We start from the raw sequence: 23571 nt of genomic DNA, 5'->3' as shown, positions 1-23571 counted from the left end.
GTCTTCGGCTTCCTCTCCTTCCAAATTGTTCACTCTATGTGCATCATGCTGAGGCATAGGGTTGTTCACAACATTAGGCACATGAGCAAAATTGATTGTTTTGGCGTCAATTAAGTCCTGGACCTTATGATGAAAAGCCCGACAGTTCTCTATATGGTGCCCCGGTGCACCAGAGTGGAAATCACAACGAACGTTGGCATCATACCCAGGTGGTATCTTTGTCAACGGAGCCATAGTACGCAATTCCACAAACCCCAATCTAAGCAATTCTGGAAGCAACTCAACATATGTCATCGGCAACGGGTCGAAACGACGATCCGACATTCTCTCTGCTGAAATGGACGTTGCTGTTGTTGTTGTTATGGTGGTGGTTGAACTCTTTGTTGTTGCTGTTGACGCGGTTGAGGTGCTGGGATAGTTACTGCAGCAACTTGGCGATACTGACCTCTGTTCACACTTCTTCTATGTTGCACAACATTAGTCTCACCCTCTCTCCTGCGAGGTGCCCCAGCAAATGGCTTCTTTGAAGATGAGGAACCAACATCCTGAATCTTTCCAGCTTTAATGAGACTCTCTGTCCTATTCCCACAAATCACAACATCGGAGAAACTACCGAATGGGCAACTCCCCATCCGGTCCATAAACACACCTTGTAAAGTTCCGATAAACATATCGGTCAACTCCTTCTCCAACATAGGAGGTTGCACCCTTGCGGCCAGTTCCCGCCATCTCTGGGCGTACTTCTTGAAACTTTCTCCAGATTTCTGACATAGGCTCTGCAACTGAGTCCGGCTCGGCGCCATGTCCATATTATGCTTATATTGCCTCAGAAAGGCTTCACCCAGATCCCTCCAACTTCTGATGGATTCTATTTTCAACTCCATGTACCAGTCCAAGGAAGCTCCAGACAAGCTATCCTGGAAGAAATACATCCACATTTTCTCGTCCTCTGTGTAGGCCGAGATCTTTCTGTAATAAGCCTGCACATGGGTGCGAGGACAAGAAGTGCCGTTGTATTTATCGAAAGATGGCGCCTTGAACTTATAAGGAATTCTCAATCCTTCCACCAAGCCCATATTTGTAACATCAAACCCCAAAGAGTTCTGACACTCCATGGCTCTGATCTTCTCAGCTAAGGCATCAACTTTCCGATCCCTCTCTTCAACTCTTACAACCTCATCATCTTCACTGAGCAAGGTAAACATGTCTTCCTGCCTGTCAACCAGCGGAGCAGGATGGCGAGTGGGAGCACGGGTTGCTCTGGCATTAACAGTCTCTGCAGCAAGAGGCTGTCCATTGATTCGAATACCCCTCAACTCATCACCCACGGCGTAGTCATTGACGGGAGCAGCAGTAGCAACATTATCATTCACAAGAACACCCACTGGCGAAGCACGACTGGGCGGTGGGAGCACAGCTTCTTGTCTCTGGGCTAAGGCACGCAACTCCTCTTGCCCTTGAACGACCCCTTGCATCATGGTCATGAATTGGGCCATGTTAGCCCTCATCTCAGCCAACTCTGCTTGCACTTGGTCCATGTTCCTCTGTTGATTCAACCGGGTTGCGTAGCGATGTGGACGTTGATCAGCAATCCTACCTCAAACAGGAACTAGAATGAGAAGTCTCGATCAAGAACACCTGTAATGCAAAATGATATGTGTATGATGCTAATGATGCGTATGATGCACATGATATGTTCATTTCTCAGGCATTCAAGAGCCTAATTCATCTTTCAAGAAATGGCAACCTGCAACAATGAACAACACAGAAGCAGACTACATAGGATAATAAGCACAAGGTGAAACATCAACAATCTCATCCATAGACATGAGCAACAAGAGTCATACAACAGTATTCAAACAAAGATCCAAATGATCAGAGTACAACAATGAATCCCATCCAACAAGCCTGGAGGTGATTCTCAACATAAACAACAGATACAAGCTAGGAAAGACGCCCTCCAGGAATGAGCGTCTTCAGGTACTGACACTGGTCTATCAACAGGTCGCATTCTGAACACTCGGGCAGAGGAGTGAGTTTCTCCTTCAGTTGTCTTCTGAGCTCTACAACTTCTCCTCCAAGCTGATTCTCTGATGCACGTCTCAAGTCTACCTCCTTCTTCAATTGGATGTCTTTGTCTCTGAGCTGCTTTTCCAGGTCTCTTATCTTCTTCTGATAAGTAGCTTCAGCTCTCTGCAACCTCAAGCACTCCCGGTGTTCTGCATTCAACAAGGTCTCCAACTCTTCATAAGATCTCTTCTTGCTCTTCAATCTGCTAGCATCTTCACCCTGCATGCCTTTGAGTTGATGAGCCAAGTTCAACTTATCAGCTTTGGCTTTATAAAGCTCCATCTGAGTATCTTGTTCCTTCTCTTTCAACCGACGATTCTCCATCAAGGCTTGCTTGTAATGCTCAGCAGGCACACTCTCAGCAAGGATCAAAGGTGGTTGCTCTTGCAATGACTCCATCCTATCATAGGGCAACAACAAAGTCTCAACTCTCTTCTTGACCCACTCAAAGTAATCAGGCATAGCAACAGCAAACTTCTTCCCTAACACAGCTCCATCCTTGACACCAATGGTCCTCCAAGCTCTTCCTACTTGCTCCAATCTAGCAGGATCACTCCGCTTCTCAAAATACATACTCTCAGCTATCTCAGCATCAAGTGGTCTTCCATTCATCATAAATCCCAACTGACGAAGAGAAAGAACCGGGTTGTAATTGATGCAACCCTTAGTCCCTATAAGTGGCACATTACGAAACTCTCCACAACTCATGATGACATTACGCATATCCATCCGGTAAGATTGCCACCTAATATCATAAGAGGTAAGAGACATAATCCTCTGAGTCCATTTATGAATTCTCTGAGCATCCACAAAAGGTCCACTGACTGGCAGGAGAGACAAGAACCATCTGAGCAATAGTGGGAGACAGCATCTGATAGCTCCACCCTTACCATGCCTACTGTGAATAGCATAGTAAGTGTCAGCTAACAAAGTAGGAACCGGGTTTCCTCTAATGAAAATAGTGACAGCAGCAAAGTCCACAAAATTGGGCATACTCGGGAACAACACAATTCCATAAATCATGATGGCTAACTGGGCATGAAAAGCTTCCCAATTTCCCTTCTTTGCTTCTTCTCTAGCCATCCTCAATAGGAACTTCAAAGGCAACCCCACCACATCACCACTCGACTTCCAATTGTCACTCACTTCCTTGATACCCAGATGAAAAGCTCTGGCAACAACTCTGAAATCAACCTCCTTTTGAACATCCAAGAAAGGAACCTGATATCTGATCGGGACATTCATCAGGATAGAATACTCCTCAAGAGTGGGCGCTAACTGATAGTCTTGGAAAGTGAAGCAACGGAGCTCCGGGTCATAGAACCGTAGAAGGGTCTGCAACGGCACTGGATATACCACCATCTTCAACAGTGTCAACAAATCCCCATATTGATCAACAAACACCTTCTGATTACCGCCGGTCACAAGGTTGCTCAACTCTATCAGAGACGTCAATGGTTCACGGTGAAAACTATAGGTGCAAGTCTTCCTCTTCAACTCTGGAATGACTGCCATCTCTCACAGTGAATAGACCCCTGAATGAACCTGAGAAATGATATGCATGAAGAGATTAGCTTTTTTCTTTTTTCTTTTCTTTTCGCATTCTTTTTTTTTGCATTATTTTTTTTGAAAATAAATATGCTATGATGCAAATGATGCAAACACGACTGGCTGACTGTGCATCTCGGAGCACAGGTTCAAAGCTTCGGCTTGAATTCGGAACCACAAAGTCATCTGAGACCCAAAGTCATCTGAGACCCAATCTGTAGAACCAAGTCACCAACAGGACCCAAGAGTCACCAACAAGTCACCAACGGTACCTGTAAAATGATCATTCCCTCCCCGCTCACGGGTGTAATCTAGGCCAGGGTAAGGTTAAGAGAAACGCAGGATAAACAACCCTTTCGTAGAATATCATCATGTACACACCATATGTATGTACCGATAATACCCCATCAGGATCTGAACTGCTCGTGATATCAAGTTCCGCTAAGTGGCGCAATACCACCCGCTTCCCAAGAATCACTCTATACCTAGTTGTCCTAGAGTTCACTCATAGCCTGGGTATTGGGCCTTTAACCTCTTGTAACTCCCACCCCACAGAGAAACAGACAACCAACCAGCACAGATGAAAATATGATGAATGCAAACATAAATGCAAACATAAACAAATAAATGGAATAAATGAAACAGTAAAGCAACCAAACCCTATCCTAAAGAGCGCTAGGAGTGACTCGCTTAGGGAAGATGGACCAGCAAGAGGTCAACTTCTTTTATTCCCCAGCAGAGTCGCCAGCTGTCGCATTACGCGAAAAACCGGCGGGAAAACGAAACAACAGAGCCGCCACCGTGCGTTATTTATCCCAAAAGAGGGAAAGGAAACGCTCGAAGTAAACCTGGAAAAGACATGGTCTCGCGACCAGAGAGAGATGGGATCGGGAGTCGGTCATGCGAAGGGAAAGTATTAGCACCCCTACGCATCCGTCGTACTCGACGGGATCCATGCACAAAAGAAAGGATAAGGTTGCTAAAAACTGCTCAAACACTGCACAAGGCTGGAAGGAAACACAGGAAGGACGGAAGAAGAGGACTCGGCAGGATATCGCATCCTGGGCCTACGTAGTCTGTCAGGCACAAACATCAGAGTGGACGTAGTTCGGGACGGGGGAAACGTGCTCGCTAGGATGTCGCATCCTATGCATACGTATCTTCTCTGACCGGAGAAGAATCAGAGCACTCGTAGCTCGGCTAACGCACGCCAAACAAAATGCAAACAGGAAACCGACTGCCAATCGCTGAACTTACGTCTGACTCCACACAAACAAGCAACCATGGAAATCGAATGCCAATCGCTGGACTTACATCAGACTCCGAACCAACAAACACACACACAGGAAACCGAATGCCAATCGCTGGACTTATGTCAGACTCCAACAAGAAAACAAGACACAGGAAACCAACTGCCAATCGCTGGACTTATGTCAGACTCCAACACAACACAAAGGGGTTGCAAAAGAAAAAGGGCGCCCGGAGAGATCAGCTCATCTCCTGCCTACGTACCTCATCTGGTATGAGGATCAGGGCGACGTAGTTCCCCTACGCAGGGAAAGAACTTCTACCCTAACCAGAGACAAAGGGAGACACAAACTACTAGGGAGACTACGACTCGAGCCTAGAAGTTGTCATGCATATGATCCCTATGTTAAGGTTTCTAATCTAACTTGCACAAGAAGCAAGCTAGCCTAAACAACACAATCAATCACAAGCACAAAAGCAAGCACACACACTACATACAAACAAATGGCTCATACAAGGCTAGGCTTTAGTCAAGGGGTCAAATCAACCTCGACAAACAAGCCAACTGGAAAAGGGTGTGGCTAGCTCTTAACCCTAACATTGAGAGTTAGGGTGAAGTAGATGAAATAGGAAGTGAGGGTAAGACCTCACAGCTCTTATCCCTGGCCTGGGAGAGCTTAACTCAAAATAGAAAGTATGGGAGTTCAGAATGTAGGAACTCTTCTCCACAGATGACTGACACAACAGGATCTTGGGTTTTTATTCACAATGCATCAACACAATGGTGTGAGCAAGGTGAATGACACACTGAATAGCAGGGGATGGATTGCACATCCCTTGTATCTGCCAATGCCTCTTCACTTAGGAGGTCTTTGAATGTACAGGGCACAAAATTAAACAAACACAAGCATTTCCTCTTAAGGAGGGCTTCAGACAGGTGCCTGCCCACATAACAGGACAGGTCTTCCAGACTACATGAAGTCAAAAGAATTATACCTCAGTGGTAAGCAAACCACAAGCTAGCAAAGCAAGTTCAAAATGAGCTCAAAGCAACTTAGGTACCTGTGAAAAGATCTAAACCAATCAGTTAAACTGTACAGACAAACAAACAACAGTTAATCACACAGACAGACAAAGCCTCAGGCAACAATGAGCAAGCCATAAGGCAAACTCAAATGAGTTAGCATCAACCTACAAAACACACAAGTGTTAATAATCAAAAGCAAACATCAATGCTCAAATGAGGAAGCATCATCAACTATGGACTTGGATGCTTAAACCTGAAATCAAAACCCACATGTAAGCCACAAACCACTAGGTCAAAGCCTAGGGTCAAAGATGGAGAAAAAATCCAAAACAGAACCTCAAATTTAACATGAATCATCCTTATCCAATCAAGAATAAGTCTCAAAAAGTCTCACACCAGGATCATTAAGCATATTCATTTCATGAGCAAAACATGGCAAGGTATGCAAAAGCTAGTCACATTTGAAACATCAAGAAGAAAAATGCACATCAAATCCAAAATGACTCAAATAATCTTGGAAAAATTCATGAGTACACAAGACATATAACATGATCATCATACAAAAAATCAGGAGCATTGGATATCATTTGGCATGGCAATCACATGGTACAAAACAAACAACCAAATGGGTGACTCAAATTGTCACACCAAGTTAACTCAATCATAAAACAGAAATGACACATGGGAAAAATGTCAGACCAAAGCCAAACTGTTCATCAACATGTCTAGAATCCACACACAAAATTTCAGAATCATTGGATAAGAAACAAGCATTTTATGATGAAAGGAACAAGGCAATATCATAAATGGACACATGTTCAATCACCCTAGGACAAATCAATTTTTAAGCCAGGCACAATTTTGCAATTTATGATCATAAAACAGTAGACAGGATAAGGAACACAGAGCAAAAAATTGGGATCAAATTGGTGCAATTTTCAATTTATAATGATTTTTGAAGTTGAAGAAAAATTAAAAAAAACAAAATGGAGCTAGCATGGAATAATGTGGAGGGAAAAGGAAAAAACGCATGGCAATTTGAAAAATTCCTCAGCCAGGAATTGAACCCGGTGAGGATTTGAAATTGGCGCGCGCTTCCTTATGAAACGCAGCGTTTCATTAATGACTGGGACGCCCAGTCACCAGTCAAACGCTCAATTGGCATGGTCAAAACAATCTGGACCATACGAAACGCAAGCACGACAAAACATGGTCCAATCCCAGCCAAACCCTAAGCCAGCGTGTAAACAAACCAGAAAGCATGGCCTAAACATGAAAACCGTTGCTGAATCATGAGCTTCATCTTCTTCATGAGGAAGAAGATGAACAGTGCACGTGTTCATACGATTCCCAGAAATTTTCTCCAGAAATCAAAATCAATTACATCAATGTGTAGGTCTTCCAATGGAGATCATTAATCAAGCAACATTTAAACACGAATCATCATAACAAGCTCAGATCGAAGCAAATAAAAAATGACATCAAAACTTGTATCAACCATAACTTCGTGTACAGTGTATCATTTCACTCAAAATTTACACCAGCATCATCACCAATGAAGGATCTACACAAATATCACCAAGATTTTGAGAATTAAAGAGGTCGAATCCTAACTTCTTGATGAGCAGAACCTGGAATCGTATGCTACAAGCTCAACAATGCTTCAATTCTCTTCTACAATGTTTGTTGATGAATTTGATGAGGAATTAGAAGCTCCAGCATGCACGAATTCAGTTCAATTTCCAAACTCCATGGATGCTTCAAGCTTTGAGTATGGTTCAATATGGCACCAATTGCTTCGAATTGATGTCCAAACTTGCTCAACAATCCTTCCTGATCATGAATCTAACAATAGAACATGCTTTTGTGTGAAGGATTTGCAAAAAAATTTGAGAGAAGAAATTTGGTGATTTTTGGTTCTAGATCTGAAAATGAAGCTAATGACCAAAACAGTTGAGATTATCTATATATACCACTTGCTAATGATGCTGTAATCATGTTTAGGCCAAATGCAAATGAGATTAGCAAGCTTGAAGGTGTATGTGCAAAATGTGTTTTTCACCTCATACACCCCATGCATGCGTGAATAGTACTTATACAAGGCCCAAATCCACTTAAAATCAGTCCATGCACCCTTTGGAATTGGTTTTGTATGCATACAATCATCAAAAATGATTTTAGAAATTTTTCTTCAAAAATCTTCATGAACAAGCACATGCCCATGCAAAGGAAATTTATGCCATGTAATGCTATGCTTGGAAAGTACATGTCATGAGGATCAAAATGCAAAAAGAACCACTCATTTTGGAGCTTTGGTTCAAAAGTTATGCTCATTTGAATTTTCAAACACACTTTGCCATGATTGGATCATATCTCCTCAACCACACTTGAGAAAATCATGATCTTGGACTTTTTGGAAATGAGAGAGAAATATCTTCAACTTTCATGTTGGACAAAATTTCATTTGAAGCTTTCTTGATGATGTAAAGTTGAGTTGAAGTTGGTCTAAAACCTTTCCATTTTTGGAAAGTTCAAATTACAGGTCACTTGCTATTTTGGGAAAGTCTTGACCTGACTTCAAATTCTTCAATGTTGATGTTTGAAATGTCAAATGAGAATTTTTTGAACATGAATGAATCATCTCTAACCAATTCCCACCTCCAAATCCACAATTGACCTTGCAGTTGACTTCTGTTGACTTTCATGGGCCTCAGATGAATTGCACATGCACTGATGAGTTCTGAGCTTTCAACACTTGGCCAAGCTACTTCAAAATGATCCTTGGGACATGTAAGCTCAATGGAACAACCCTAGGGCTTTGATCTCATGGAAAATGCTCTTGTTGCCTTGCACAGTTGAACCTCCTGACTAGTCTTGACTGATGACATGTAATGGACTATGCAATGACAATGCAATGTTAATGACCTAAAAATGAAATGTATGTACAAATGGGAGGTACAAATTTGAGGTGCTACACTTACGAGAAAAGCTTCTCGGTGGCCCATACTACTCAACCTCTCCTATCTCAAGTTTGCACTCTAGACTCGGGTGGAGAGTCTTTCCCACAAGGTTACTTGCAATCAAAGTAGTATACATCACTACCATTGAATCGTGGAATCATGTGATAGATTACAAAATTTAAAGCAAAAGGCAATAAATAAGGCAAACAATCAAAAGGACAAGTACCCACACACGTGCGAGGAAATAACCTAAATTAGGCTTGACTTGTTTAGGGAGGTGTCCCCAGCAGAGTTGCCAGCTGTCGCTACGCGAAAAATACAGAGTCGCCATCGGTTTTTATTTATTCCAAAGGAAAGGGAAAATATCGAGAAAACCCCAAAGTATGGTCATCGCAACCACGAACAGGTTCAAAAGTCGGTTATGCAAGGGGAAGGTATTAGCACCCCTCACATCCATGGTACTCCATGGGAACCATCTAGGATGTTTGCGCTTATGTGTGTATTGTTTATCGAATGCTTACTTGCCAAAGGTTTGCAGAGTGGAGGTAGATTTTAAATTAGTGTGCTCGCCAAGGAATGGATCCTCGTGCCTACGTATGCCCACTTGTTGAAGTGAGAAATCAGAGCCTTCGTAGTTCGTGGTTTTGAAATTGTTTGGTTTGTTTTGTTGGTTTTATTACCTTGAAGAAGGGTTTTCGAATGGTGTCGCCCTAAGGCTCAAACAAAAGGTTTGAATGCGTTGAATTGTTTTTAAGTTTTGAAGAAAGTGTTATTGATTTCGGATTGCACTAAAAACTATGGATAAAGGTGAATACCTCAAACAGTCAAGCCAAACGTCTTGTGTTCGAAGCATTCAGAATGAGTGTAGGAAAGCTCCAGTCTCATCCCTTCTTTATCGCTTAAGGCTCTTGACGTACGATCCTAATCGCCATTTATTGTATTTTTGAATTTGATTTGAGAAAAGAGTCCGCTTGACGTTGGATCAAGGGTTTGTTAATTGGTTTGATTTGAAAAAGAGACCGCTTGACGTTGGATCAAGGGTTTGATTATTGATTTTGAATGGTGTGCGTTCCTAAAGCCTAAGGAGTAACTATAAAGTAATAAAAGAAAGCAAGTAAATGCGTACATCGGAAAGGGGATGGGGGTACATGTAAAGTACAAGGGACGTGCGAAAGTAAAATCATTCAAATGAAAATTAAATCTAAAGTCTAAGCTCTATCTAAACATGCATTGGAACCAAGGTTAACTCCATGAGAAATAATAGCTAGGTTAATTGAACAATTGGAAAATTCTATAAGTCCTAAAACTAGGGGAGCATGCAAGATTAGCCTATTCCTAAGTCTAGGGGTACAATCGTCAATTCACAATTATGGTTAATATTGAATTATTTCTACTTCATGAAAATCCTAATTAAGGCCAATTAAATTCTAAACCTAAGTAATATTTCTAATTCTCTTTCTAGGAATATTTCCAATATTTTCTAATTAACTCTAAAGTTCTGAAACTATTATTTCTAAAAATTATTCTAATTCTAATTAATGAATCCTATAATTAATTTCTAATACTATTTCTAATGTTTTTAATCCAACTCTAATAATCTAATTAGAAATCTAAAATCTAATTATCTGAAATAGTAGCCTAAATTTAATATTCCTAATTCTATTAAACTAAATCGAATTTTAATATTCCAAACTTCTAAAGTTTAATTCTAATTACTCCCTAAAAACCTAATTGTATTTCTAATGACGAACTAGCTAGTTCTATCTAATTAGAAATCTAATATCTAATTAACATTTAATCATTTTTTTACTAAAATCCTATAAGCAGTTAAATCTGAAATCCTAATTACCTTCCCTTAATCTATAATCAATTAGCAGCAAAAAGATCAACAAAAAAAACTAATGGACTGGACCAAGATCCAGTTGGAGGTGCGAGCCCATAGAATGGGGGTGCAAGGTGAGGTTGTTTGGGCTGGGCCTAAACCGGGCCCGTGTTTAGCAAGGCAATGGAATGAGGGACCAAGTTCAGTCTATCATGGTGTTCTTCGTGCACATTGAAACAGAATCAAAAAAGTGATTCCTCCAAAAGCACTTCCTAGACATGCTTCTCTCCTCTCACACGGCTTCCGCTCAAACTCTCTCTCCGCCGCACCAAAACTCACGCCCGACAACAGTGGAGATCTGACCTTCTATTGAGACTACACCAAACCAAATTGTTCTTCGATCTTAACCTAACTACAAAATTAACTTCTCCTAATTCTTAACGAACAACCTGAATCGGAGGAGAGTTTCCATGAATCTCAAGATTTGTCGGTTAAATCAGGTGGCGAAACCGTGATAACTCATCTAACTAGTTCAAGGATAATGATCCTCCGGTAGAACCTACGCTCCAATAACAAGCTTACAGTGAAAACGAGGGAAGAAATAAATACCTTTGGTATGAACTCCGGCAGGGATGAGCAGTGGACCATGGATGTGGTTGCTCCGATTCGATTGATGAATTCTCTCTCTTAGTTTGAGCGCCTTTTCTACCTTCCGTTTTCTTCAACTGAGATCGCACCTTCTTCCTTTTCTTGCTCACTCGATACGATTCTGGTAACGCGTTGCGGTTCTTGGCCGAGTTGTTGCAGTGTGGTTCGTTAATGGATTTTGGAGAAACCGAACGGCGTGACGACGACGTTCACCGGATGCAGACTTCAGGTACGTTCTTGGTGTCCTCTTGTTCTTCTTCTCCGTTCTTCTTCTGAAATTTGGCCCTGGTTCGTCCCTTGCTTCAAAGTCTCACACTCCTTTTTTGGATTGACAGTGATGGATGGAGATGATGAGGAGCGGTGAGGATGAAGTAGTTTGCGCGCGGTAGCTCTGTTGTAGGTTTTGTAGAAGAAATTGCCGATGGAAGAGATGAATGGAGAGTTGAGTCCAATTGGTGAAGAACTCAGAAAGATAGAAGGTGATGGAAAGAAATGGAATCCGATTTTTGGTTGAAGGATCCTCCAGAGCTTGGTTAAAGGTGCGTATTCATAGGCTTTCCATTCTTCTTCTCTTCTCTCCTTCTCCTGCTATTAGTTTGCGTTCTGATATGAGAGTGAGGTTGTGAGGGTTGTTATGGAGATTAGTGATTATGTTAGAAATGAGAGAGTTAGTTAGACATTCTAAAGTTTGTTAGATCCGCTACAATGAAATGAAGTGTCAAATTTAAGTGAAATGAAATTATGGTTTTTAGCCCTGCAATTAGGTGATAGTTAGTTTACAGTTAGAGAATTAGAACTTAATTGGAGCTAAGTTAATCGAAATCCAAATGAAATGTAATTTGTGTTAAATGAAATCATGTTTCTGTTAATGAATTGAATTCTTTTTGTTGAAATTTCTATTCTGCAGGTTGAACTTCTCGGTTGTGAGTCGAAAGTTGTTTTGAGCTGTGGTGTTCGCGTTTTGGAGGTTGGCTATGGCTTAGAGCTTGGCGCTTGCACTGCTGCGTTTTGGTGTTGTTGCAGTTTGGCGTGCGTTTTGTTGGAGGCTCGTGCATTAGCTGCGTTTTGCAACTCTGAGTTGTTGTGGCTTGAAGCTTTGGATTGTTTTCACATGTACTTTCCTGCTGCAATTATTTCATTTTTCCTTATTGTACATTAACATTGGATTTGGACAAATGGTTTTCTTGTGAATTTTGGATGAACAACATTGGAAGTGGATATGGATGTATGTAATATGTAGTTAAAATGGATAATGAATGGATAAAAACAAGAGTGGGTTTAAATTGTTTGCTAAAAGGAATTTGGATATTGGATATGTAAAAAATGGGTTCGAATGGAGAATTGGATTTTTGGATTTAGTAATGGATGTTGGATTAAAAATGGATATTGTTAATGGTTTTACAAATTGGTAAAATGGATTTAAATGGAATTGGGTCAAAAATGGATTGGGCTTAAACCAAAACAAGAGAAGTGGGCCTTGATGCAATGCAAATGCTGAGTTTTTGTTATGAAGAAAAAATGAATGAATGGACCAACTCTAAATCAAACAATATTGGCCCATTTAATAAAAATGAATAAAAAGAGAAAATTCTAAAAATTAATTTGAATTAACAAACTCCGATCGACTTATCCAGAATTAATTTGAATCATTAAAGTCGATTTGAATTATCAAAGATTAATTTGAATTATCAAAATCGATTTGAACTATCAAGGATTAATTTTGAATTATCAAAATCGATTGGAACTATCAAGGATTAATTTTTGAATTATTGACTAGGAAAAAAGATGAAATCACATGGATATTTATGCTAAATAATATGATCAAGTATGGTTTCTCATGGAGACTCAAACAGAAATCTAATTCAAATTCGACCACATATTATGAACCAACATCATGCAAGGGATGAGTGACCTTAACCGACAATGGACCATGGTCAAAGAAAATGAATGGGATTATAAATGTGCCAATAATCAATGTATCCACCAGGGGAAAGCACCAATCCACGAATTCAAGTCACTTGTCTCCTTGTGTTGAGCCATGCTTATGCAGATGACATGAATGTTTATGATGATATACAAATGATTAGGGTTAGTGACCTATAAGATCAATGTGAAGGGTATGGGGAATTTTAGGGTATGACAGATGGCAGATGCTCTTGCTATTCTATCATCCATGATCAAAGTGATTCGGTGGAACCATATTCCCAGGATTGATGTTATGCGCCTTGATAGGGCCGCGTATGTGTTTGCTGCTGAACTGGTAGTTGATGACAAGCCCTGGTACCACGATATCAAGTGCTTTCTGAAGAACCAAGAGTACCCTGTAGGGGCATCTAACAATGATAGAAAGACTTTGAGAAGATTGGCAGGAAGTTTCTTCTTGAACAAAGACGATGTGCTGTATAAGAGGAACTTTGACATGGTTTTGCTCAGATGCGTGGATAGACACGAAGCAGACATGTTAATGCAGGAAGTTCATGAAGGCTTCTTAAGTACTCATGCCGGCGGACATGCAATGGCTAAGAAATTGTTGAGAGAGGGTTATTACTGGATGACCACGGAATCTGATTGTTTCAAATATGCTCGGAAGTGTCATAAATGCCAGATTTATGCTGATAAGGTGCATGTGCCGCCAAATCCTCTGAATGTGATGTCTTCGCCGTGGCCATTTGCTATGTGGGGCATTGATATGATTGGAAATATTGAGCCGACTGCTTCCAATGGGCATCGTTTCATCCTTGTTGCCATTGACTACTTCACAAAGTGGGTCGAAGTAGCGTCATTTACGAAGGTCACCAGACATGTGGTTACCCGATTCATTAAGAAAGAAATCATTTGTCGTTATGGGATTCCCGAAAGAATCATTACTGATAATGGTTCTAACCTCAATAACAAAATGATGAAAGAGTTGTGCAAGAACTTCAACATTCAACATCACAACTCTTCCCCTTATCGTCCTAAGATGAACGGTGTTGTTGAGGCAGCAAATAAGAACATTAAGAAGATTGTGCAGAAGATGGTCGTTACGTACAAAGATTGGAATGAGATGCTACCCTTCGCCTTGCATGGGTACCGTACTTCAGTACGTACATCGACCGGGGCAACCCCTTATTCCCTTGTGTATGGTATGGAAGCAGTCCTACCTGTTGAAGTGGAGATTCCTTCTCTAAGAGTCATGTTGGATGTCAAGTTAGACGAAGCTGAATGGGTTCGGACAAGGTTCAATGAGTTGAGTCTTATCGAAGAGAAGCGAATGGCAGCCATTTGTCATGGGCAGTTGTATCAAAGTCAGATGAAGAGAGCCTTTGATCAGAAAGTGCGTCCTCGATGCTTCCAAGTCGAAGATTTGGTGTTGAAAAGGATCCTTCCTCCTCAAACAGATCACAGGGGCAAGTGGACTCCTAACTATGATGGACCGTATATTGTCACCAAGGTTTTTGATGGTGGAGCCTTAATGCTTGCAACTATGGATGGTGAAAACTTCACTTCCCCCGTGAACTCAGACGCAGTTAAAAAATACTTCGCATAAAATAGACCCGTTGGACGCTAAAAAGAATAGTCCAGGCAAAAAAATGGGCATCCCGGCAAACCAAGAAAATGAAAAAGGTTCGGGCAAAAGTTAGGGATTAAAAAATGAAAAGATTGTACACCCGGTAAGTTGAAAACCTGAAAGGGAAACTTAGGCAAAAATGGGTATCCCGGTGGATTGAAAACCCGAAAGGGCGATCCAGGCAAAAGTTAGGGATTAAGCGAATGGCTGCGTTCTGAGTAGTTATGAATATCATCTCGTGTTGATAACCGGAAACTTCCGAAGGATAGGAAACAGGCCAATCACCTTTTTTGGAAAGCTGATCATCTGGAGGATCTTGAAGACGAGCGAATCATAGCATAATTCGAACCCGATAGAAATCCATTTCACATTGCCTTTAGATTAATTTCTGTTTTTATCTGTTGTGCAATTACCTCTTTCCAGGGATTGCTTCCTGATGTAAATGCCTATTCAGAGGCCACTCAATCAATAAAATCATGTTATTCAGTACATCTCTGTGTTCATTTTCATTTTACTGTTTTGTTTGCAAAAATGACGTCCAAGTTTTTGATAAACATTGCATCATGAAACATAAGAGCTTTACAGGTATGTGCTTAATAAACATTGAAAATTGCTGTAAATTTTAAGTGCTTTGGATCGTCTATTCAGAACAGGTACACTCGGGGCATTTCCTTAAGGTCCCCATCAAATGATCGCGAATGTTTTTCTTCAACAGTTGGAATTTGGTATCTTATCCCTGCAGAGCTGGTCCGAGCGTTGGATTCTTCAATCCCCAGCAGGCTCTCACTGCTGTACTTCCCCAAGCATTTGTTTCAGATTATACATTCACCAGTAGAGTCGACAATGTCTGACTGTATATCCCTAGCGGAGTTGACAGTGTCTGATTGTATATCCCTAGTGGAGTTGATAGTGTCAGACTGTATCTTCCCAACAGAAGCGGCTGCTCCTCAGAGTTCGATGTCAGATCGATGATCTCGACGCTAGACCCATGGTCTCTTTCCTTGAAGCAGAATCTCGGTATCGTATCGGTGTTTGCTTCCCCTGCTGAGTCGTCTCTCTCGCAGATTATGGTTGCCAGAACCACTATCGCTTTCCTCAGCAGCAAGTTTTCATTGCCATTCTCTCCCCAGTCAGAGCCTCGGTATTTTGTTATTTTCCAGAACACCGTGTGGCGGGTCATTTTCCCATAGAGTTCTTTGTGTTTTGCATCTCCAGCAACCTTGCCAGGGTCCAGAAGATGGTGATCATTTCCCCAGCAGAATTCCTTGCCTCAGCTTGGCGTTCTCTCTAATCAAGCATTTCGCATCCCTGCATATAGAATCATATTGCATTGCATCCTCCCAAATTGCGTAGCATTTCCATTTTCATGGAGCATTACGCCATTGAAAAATTCAAACATACGCATGTAAAGCATAAGGCATTCTCGGTATCCCAAGTGATAAGCCAGAAGTTGTTTCCAGTACTCAGACTGAAGATTGTTCATGACTTATCTTTATTATTCCCAGCAGGGGTCGTTGGCCCACGCGCCGCCTCAATTATCATTTTCCCTATTTCTGTCGATGCTGACAGGCATGGAAGTTTCCGGTATTCAGACCAAAGTGGCATTTAGGCCAGTTTTCCGATGTTCAGATAGAAGAAGTTTCCGACATTCAGGTCGATGCAACTTGTGGCATTCATGCCAATTTTCCGGTATTTAGACCGAAGTGGCATTCAGGCCAGTTTCCCGGTGTTCATACCGATGTTTGATAATCTAATATCTTCCGATGTTCAGATCGAAAAAGTTTCCGACATTCAGGTCGATGCAACTTCTGGAATTCAGGCCAGTTTTCCGGTATTTAGACTAAAGTGGGGGGGGGGGGGGTCCAAGTATCTTATTATGGTCCTCAGTTCATCAGTGAAGGATTCAAAGCTACCAGAGTGTTCATCTGGATTTAATCAGAAATTAGGGTTTCATGGCTACCTGCAACATGCAATGTTTGGTTGGAAGTAGAGGAGCTCATCCATATCATGATTAGAGAGGCATCTTGGCCTAGGAAGATTCACAATTGTCTCAGAAAGATCCATTGACAATCAGTGCAATCAGTTCCTCATCATTTTGCCCTAAAACTAGGGTTTGGTATAAAATCAGTTTACTTCTGATTCTTTGGGTGAAACTCTTTTCCATGGCCCTCCATATGTCCACAAGGGTCTACATACAAAAAATCAGCTCTTTATTTGAGATAGAAGTGCTTTAATTGATCAATGGAATCGGGAATCAGACAGTTTGGGAAAAGTCAACTATGGGGCCACAAAAGTCAACTCCTGACATTTTGAGAGTGGAATCTTAAAATCCATGCCTAGGGGATCCTACATGTGAAATTTGATCAAGGTTGGATCATGGATTCATCATTTAATCAGGAATTGGAAAAGTTACTTAATTTGGAAATGGTTGACTTTCCATTTAGGGCAAGTTTTCATGATTATTGCACTCACTTTAAGCCCATTTTGTATCAACATAAAAGCTCCATTTGAAAATTTCTCCAACATGAAAGTTGTTCCTCTTGTTCCAAGCTTTCTAGAGATATAAAGTTTGCTCCATTTGGATTAGAATTCAGAAATTTATGCTTAGTCAAAGTGAGACATTTTTTTAGGACACTTAGAAAAATTTCTAAGTCCAAAATCTTCCAAATTTGTCAAGACTTCTTGGCCAATTTTCTTGCACTTCAAGGCATTATTTTAAAATACTTTCTTTACAACAATTGTACCTTGCCATGTCCTCTTTCACATCCTTTTGGAATCATCTCATTTGGATCCATGGTTTGAGAGATACATTTATTTAAAGTGGCCACCATGACTTGATTTTCTAGGTAGATTTTGGGTCTGGCTGGCCCAATCTGATTTTCTAAGCATGCTGCACAAACCAGTCACGCTTTTTACCTCTTTTGGCCATGCATTGGACATCCATTCACTTAAGTTTGGCCCAAAATAACAACATTTTACACCTCACTTCACACTTTTATTCTTATGGATAAATCACTTATTAAAAAGCCCATGAGAACACCTAATCCACCCTATTTAAGAAGCTGAAACCCTAACCCTAAAGGAGCATTGGAATTTCGTGGCAAGGAGGCAAAGCTTCATCACATATCAGATTCCATTCCACTTCTATTTTCCATTAGGTAATCATCTCTTCCATGGCCATGTTTTGATATATCTACGCTTGCTTACCATTTTCATCACCATTAATCCTTCCATTTTCATATTTCTTTTTCTTATTTAAAATATTTTCTTCGTCCATAAAATTACCCAAAAATATTTTTCACTTTTCTTAACGTTTTATTTAATTTTATATAATCTTTATTTTCGTATTTTTTTAATATTAATATTTTATTTTAATTATTTATTCTAAATGGTCCATTTTAACACATTTTTTTTATTGATTTTATTTTTATGACTTAAAATTATTGTTAGCATTTTATTTTTGGGATGAAGGTTGACCACTGTCTTATGGTTAACCTAACCTTTTCTTGAAATTTTATTTCACATTTTCAATTATTTTTGGATTTATTTTTGACCTAGTTTGGTTGGTGGACTTTTAATTTGACTTTTGTTTTATTTTAATTAATTCACGTACCAATTTTCATTATTTTTAAAATCTTTTTGGGGGATGATGATGTCCTGACCCCACCTTATTTAGTTTAGTTTTTCATAATTTTCTTGATTAATTTGCTATTTATTTGTTATTTTTTAAGTTGACTTGAATTTTCAATTGACTTCTTTATGATCGATGTTTGACTTAGGGATTGCTTATGGCAATTGAAGAGATCTTTTGATCTCCCTCGTTCATCTCATATGCCATATATTAGAACCCTTTTACCTTGATTTTATTTGGTCCTTACCTCATTTCCTGATTAAATTATTCAGTGGACCCTTCGTGTGCATATTTTCATCTGTTTGATTCATCTGTTATCTTTTATACTTGTTTCTCTCATTCATGCTTTCTATTGCTTGATTATTTAACATGTTCATACTCCCATGCATTGTTTAAATGCTCCATTATTTGATTCTTTGGTTTGATTATATATTGTTTATTTATCCGATCTGATTGATAACTGTTGCCTACTTGTATGATGTATGGGGCATATATTCTTATTGTTTGTTTGCCATGAACAATCCCCATCCATAACAAATGTACCCCTCTCCCATAAAGTGTATAATATTTATTTCTTTAGTCACCTGTTAATACAAGAATTAAAACGAACATCCGATAACCATTTCAAAATAAGATCAAAAGCTCGATCCAACGTCGAGTAATCATTTTCAAAACTTAACAGAACCAGCACGCATTCATCCATCCTCTTGTAAGTCGATTGCCTCAGGCATCGCCATCTACCTGGAAGTCGATTGCCTCCGACATCGCCATCTACCCTTATCCATAACTCCTCTCCGCGCTCCATCTGTCAGCTCTTGTTCCGTTTAGGTAGCACCCATTAGGTAGAACCCTTTGTATGATAACATAGGTAGAATTCCCTTATTCTTTGCATGCTAACATTAGGTAGATGTTCCCATTTGTAAATCCTAACACATAGGTCCACATTGCATGACAACTCTAGAGCAGAGCTTCCCCACTTTTAGACCTTCCGTGCGTCTCCGATCTTGTGGCATGTCAGTCCGTTCTATTGCAAAGAGGTAACTGCCTAAGACTCGATTCAGCGAGCTGCGACACCTAATGCTAGGACGTGGAACACACTGCCCACCCTCCTTTGACACAGCTGGTGTCCTCTTTTGTAAGTCCATGTTCAGATGGCAATCCTTAACCCCTAGTTAGCCGAACTACGTTTTGCTCTGATTCTCATTCCAGATGAGATACGTAGGCATAAGACGCGACGTCTTACCGAGCACACTTCTCTTTAACCCATAGGTAGCCGAGCTACGAAGACTCTGATTCTCATACTCAGATAAGATACGTAGGCAGTAGATGCGACATCCTTGCGAGTCATTTTCTTTTAACCTTCCTTTTAGTATATAGTACTTTAGATATACCTACACCCTTTAGACTAGAACAACACTTATAAAAAGGGCTCCCTAGGAGTACCTAGGATGTTTTGGGTGCTTAAAACCTTCCCATTGCATAACCACCCCCCTTACCCAAATCTCTGACATTTTTATTAGTTTTTGATTCGATAAAACTTTTAGGTTATTGTTCGCTTTCTAACCATTCCTTTGGATAAACAGAAGTGCGGTGGCGACTCGACTTGTATGGTTTATCTTGGATTTAGTCAATATCTCTAATGGTAACAAATACCCCGCTACAATATGGTGAAAAGTGTAGGAGATAGGGTCTAGGGAGACCCAGTTTTGATCAGATGAATTCATTTGGCCAACCACCATCAACCAACTTGCTAATTTCCAATTCTATTGAATTCCTTGGCTCATGGTAGATGATATATGCATAAGATGATGAATTTTGAAGTTTCCCTTGAGAAATTTGATCAATTGGTGAGATAGCTTGTTGGAGAAGTTACTCAAGATACCCAATCAAACTAGGGTTTCCAAGGCAAATCACCCTCAAACTCTTGAAGAAAACTTGACCAATATATCATGTAGGATTCATATATGATGTTCATAACCATTATTGAATCAATTCTTGGTTGTGCTCTTTGTTCATGAGGGTCTCAAACCCTAGATGTGAACTTGATGAATCAAATGAGATCAATGCCCTACCTACAAAAGAGTTAGACAAATGCAAAGACATATTTTTGGTATTTTGGTTAGTGAAATGATAAAATAAAAGTATGATATAATCACCAAATGCTTGGTGATCTCTCCCAAAACAAACCCAATGAAAGAGGGATAAGGAGGATGCCAAGACATGATCCCAATGCTAATGCTTATGATGGAATTACATGAGGGATCTTAGGGTCAAAATTGGGATCTTACAGATGCCCCTATTTAAGGACATTCTAACTGAGGAGGTAAAGGTTAAAATCTTTGGCTCGACTCAGTAGAATGAGATTAAATAACAAAATAGAGAAACAAATTTTGGTCCCTAAGATACCTCATGATGCATATGATTGAATGCAAATGTTAATGCTATGTGGTGAGATATTGCCACAAAGGAAAAAGAAATCAGGGAGACCGAAAATCTGCAGGAGTACAATGCATTCTGTAAGGAAAACTCACTGGGGAGACAGAGACTCTGAGGGGATAAAAAGGAGTTATGCGTAGGCCAAGCTACGACTTAAAACTACTGGGGGACTAGAGGGATTCCACAAAAATGGAAAGACTCAGCCGGGGAAACAAACATCTTCATGGGATACGAATAAATCAGTATAAAACTGAGGTACTCGAATCATGCGCACTCAACTCAACTAGGGAGAAATAAAATTTCAACACAGGAGAAGCAGAAATATATTATCTACTACCTATTACTGGGTAAGGAGATGATAAAGATCTGACAGAGAGAACATCCGTCATTGGTTAAGATGAACATATCAAGGATGACTCGCTGAGGACCGCCAGAAGGGAGTATTCATTACCGGTTATTGGGTAAGAATAACCTTGCTGGGGAAAAGTTGTAGAAAATAGGATTTACAACTACCAGTCACTAGGCAGAAGACCAAGGGTGAGAGTATCCGTCATCGATTAGGATGAACATATCAAGGATAAACTCAACAGGGAAGAAAATCCGTCATCGGTTAGGATGAACATATCAAGGATTATCTTTCCCGGGAAATATCGAGGAGGATATCCGTCATTGGTTAGGATGAACATATCAAGGATATACCAACTGACCAAAAAGGGAGGAGTTACATCTATCGAAAACTGGATAGAAAACCGTCGGAGAGAAAATCCGTCATCGGTTAGGATGAACATATCAAGGATAGACTCCGCAAGGGGACAAAGTAGGATTTACAACTACCGATTACTGGGTAGAAGACCAATCAAAGAGAAAATCCGTCACTGGTCAAAGTGAACATATCAAGGATAGACTCTGAAAAGGGAAGTAAAAATAGGGATTACATCTATCAGTTACTGGATAGAATACCAAAAAAGAGAAAATCCGTCACTGGTTAAAGTGAACATATCAAGGATAGTCTCTGCATAGAGGAAAAAGTAGGATTCACAACTACTAGTTACTGGGTAGAAGACCAACAAGAGAAGGAAACCCGTCATCGACTAAGATGAACATATCAAGGATTAACTCTCTGAGGAACAAAATAGGGGTTGCAACTACCTTTTTACAGGGTAGAATACAAAAAGTGAGAATATCCGTCACTGGTTAAAGTGAACATATCAAGGATAGACTCCTGCGGGGGAAGGAAAGATATATGTCACCTAGTTAAGATGAACATATCAAGGATACACTTTCTGGGGATTCCACTGAGGAGAAAAAAAAAGGGTACTTTTACCGGGTATTGGGCAAGAAGTAACAAACTGCAAACTAAGAAGAATATTACCAGTTACTAGGTAATAAACTCTTAGGGGACCAAAAATATCTATCTAGGTAAGAGCTAGAAAGAAAACGATCAATCAAGACCCAACCCAATGAGGACATAACTCAAGGGGAGTAATTCCATCCAGAAAAATTGCTGGAGAGGAAACCGAAATAACAACCACCCACGAGGCAACAAACTCAGTGGGGAAATAGAGAAAGGTTAAAGTCTTTCTGCCTAAGGGGCTGACACTCTACAATTGAAAGAGGACAGACATCCGATTTGATATGGGGATAAAGTACCGCCACAACGGAGAATGAGAATCTCAAACAAATCAAACATGCAGGATATACAAATCATGAAATTGTATGAATGTATATGTATATGTATATGTGATGATTATGCTGACAAAACGATCACAAAGGATACAGAGGTGTCACAAAGGAATTGAATCACCGGTACAATCCTCAGTCAATCCACAAAATATATGGAGACAACTGCCGGAGAACAAAGAGATCCACATCCCAAAGGGCTTAACCCTTGTTGGGGAAAGAGTAGATCAACTGAGGATAGAACATCCAAATCTGTGGGGAATTTTAGGTCAACACCATAAAAATGAGAGACAACCCTACAAAGAAATGAACAAAAGCTGCTCAGAAACCAGGAGGGAACTCTGACTGGGAGCAAAGTTACATGGCGATTGGTGGGGACACCAAAGCAATCTACTAGGGAAATATCAAACATCTTTGATGACGACCCACCTGTTGAGGAAATACGAACTCCACCGGGGAAGACCGAAACTCTATTAGGGACAAGGATACGCCGCAGGGTATCTGAATCAACCAACTCAGCTGGGGATAAAGAAAGAAGCTCCACTGGGGATCAAACGCTCCACCGAGGAATTGAATCAACACAAACGTCTAGGGATACCACAAGGGTTAACTGCTTGGGGAACCTCTTATGCTTCACACTTAAGGACTTGCTTCTTACTGAAATGCGGTTGATATTCCTTTTACTTACTTTGGAAAAAATTCTTGCTTTTATATATTAAGGAAAACTTGATTTTGATTTAAAAATTTAATTTCAAAATGATCATAATAAAATTTAAAATTATTGGCTAAAGTAAATAAGAGTAGAAACAATTTGGATAAAAGCTCAACTTTATTTAATAGAATGGTAGTCTGTAAATGACAAGACTCCATAGATTTTACAAAGTTGAAAATGGAAATTTACATGGAAAATGTTACATTGAATACAAATGATCCTTAATCCTTCTACCAATT

At 40.2% G+C, this 23571-nt stretch overlaps 1 protein-coding gene and 1 long non-coding RNA gene across 2 annotated transcripts; one reads left to right on the top strand and one right to left on the bottom strand.

Annotated features, from left to right (window-relative positions):
• Positions 1 to 1938: 1938 nt before the first annotated feature.
• Positions 1939 to 11410, bottom strand: LOC127126015 (uncharacterized). Its single transcript, XM_051054878.1, has 3 exons — positions 11285 to 11410; positions 5863 to 5928; positions 1939 to 3615 (listed from the first exon to the last, which is right to left on the bottom strand). The coding sequence occupies exon 3, from the start codon at positions 3583 to 3585 to the stop codon at positions 1945 to 1947; it is 1641 nt and encodes a 546-aa protein (XP_050910835.1). The 5' UTR covers positions 3586 to 3615; positions 5863 to 5928; positions 11285 to 11410; the 3' UTR covers positions 1939 to 1944.
• Positions 10906 to 12576, top strand: LOC127126017 (uncharacterized). The gene is made up of 3 exons (XR_007804872.1): positions 10906 to 11552; positions 11659 to 11862; positions 12231 to 12576. It is a non-coding gene; the product is annotated as an uncharacterized LOC127126017 (long non-coding RNA).
• Positions 12577 to 23571: the final 10995 nt, after the last annotated feature.

Source organism: Lathyrus oleraceus, chromosome 3 (assembly GCF_024323335.1).
Source record: "Lathyrus oleraceus cultivar Zhongwan6 chromosome 3, CAAS_Psat_ZW6_1.0, whole genome shotgun sequence".
NCBI lineage: Eukaryota > Viridiplantae > Streptophyta > Magnoliopsida > Fabales > Fabaceae > Lathyrus > Lathyrus oleraceus.
The sequence above is the reverse complement of the archived record's forward strand: the minus strand, read 5'-3'. Positions and strand labels throughout refer to the sequence as shown.

Coding starts and splice junctions, on each gene's coding strand:
- LOC127126015 (XM_051054878.1), bottom strand. CDS start 3,585: ATGGCAGTCATTCCAGAGTTGAAGAGGAAGACTTGCACCTATAGTTTT.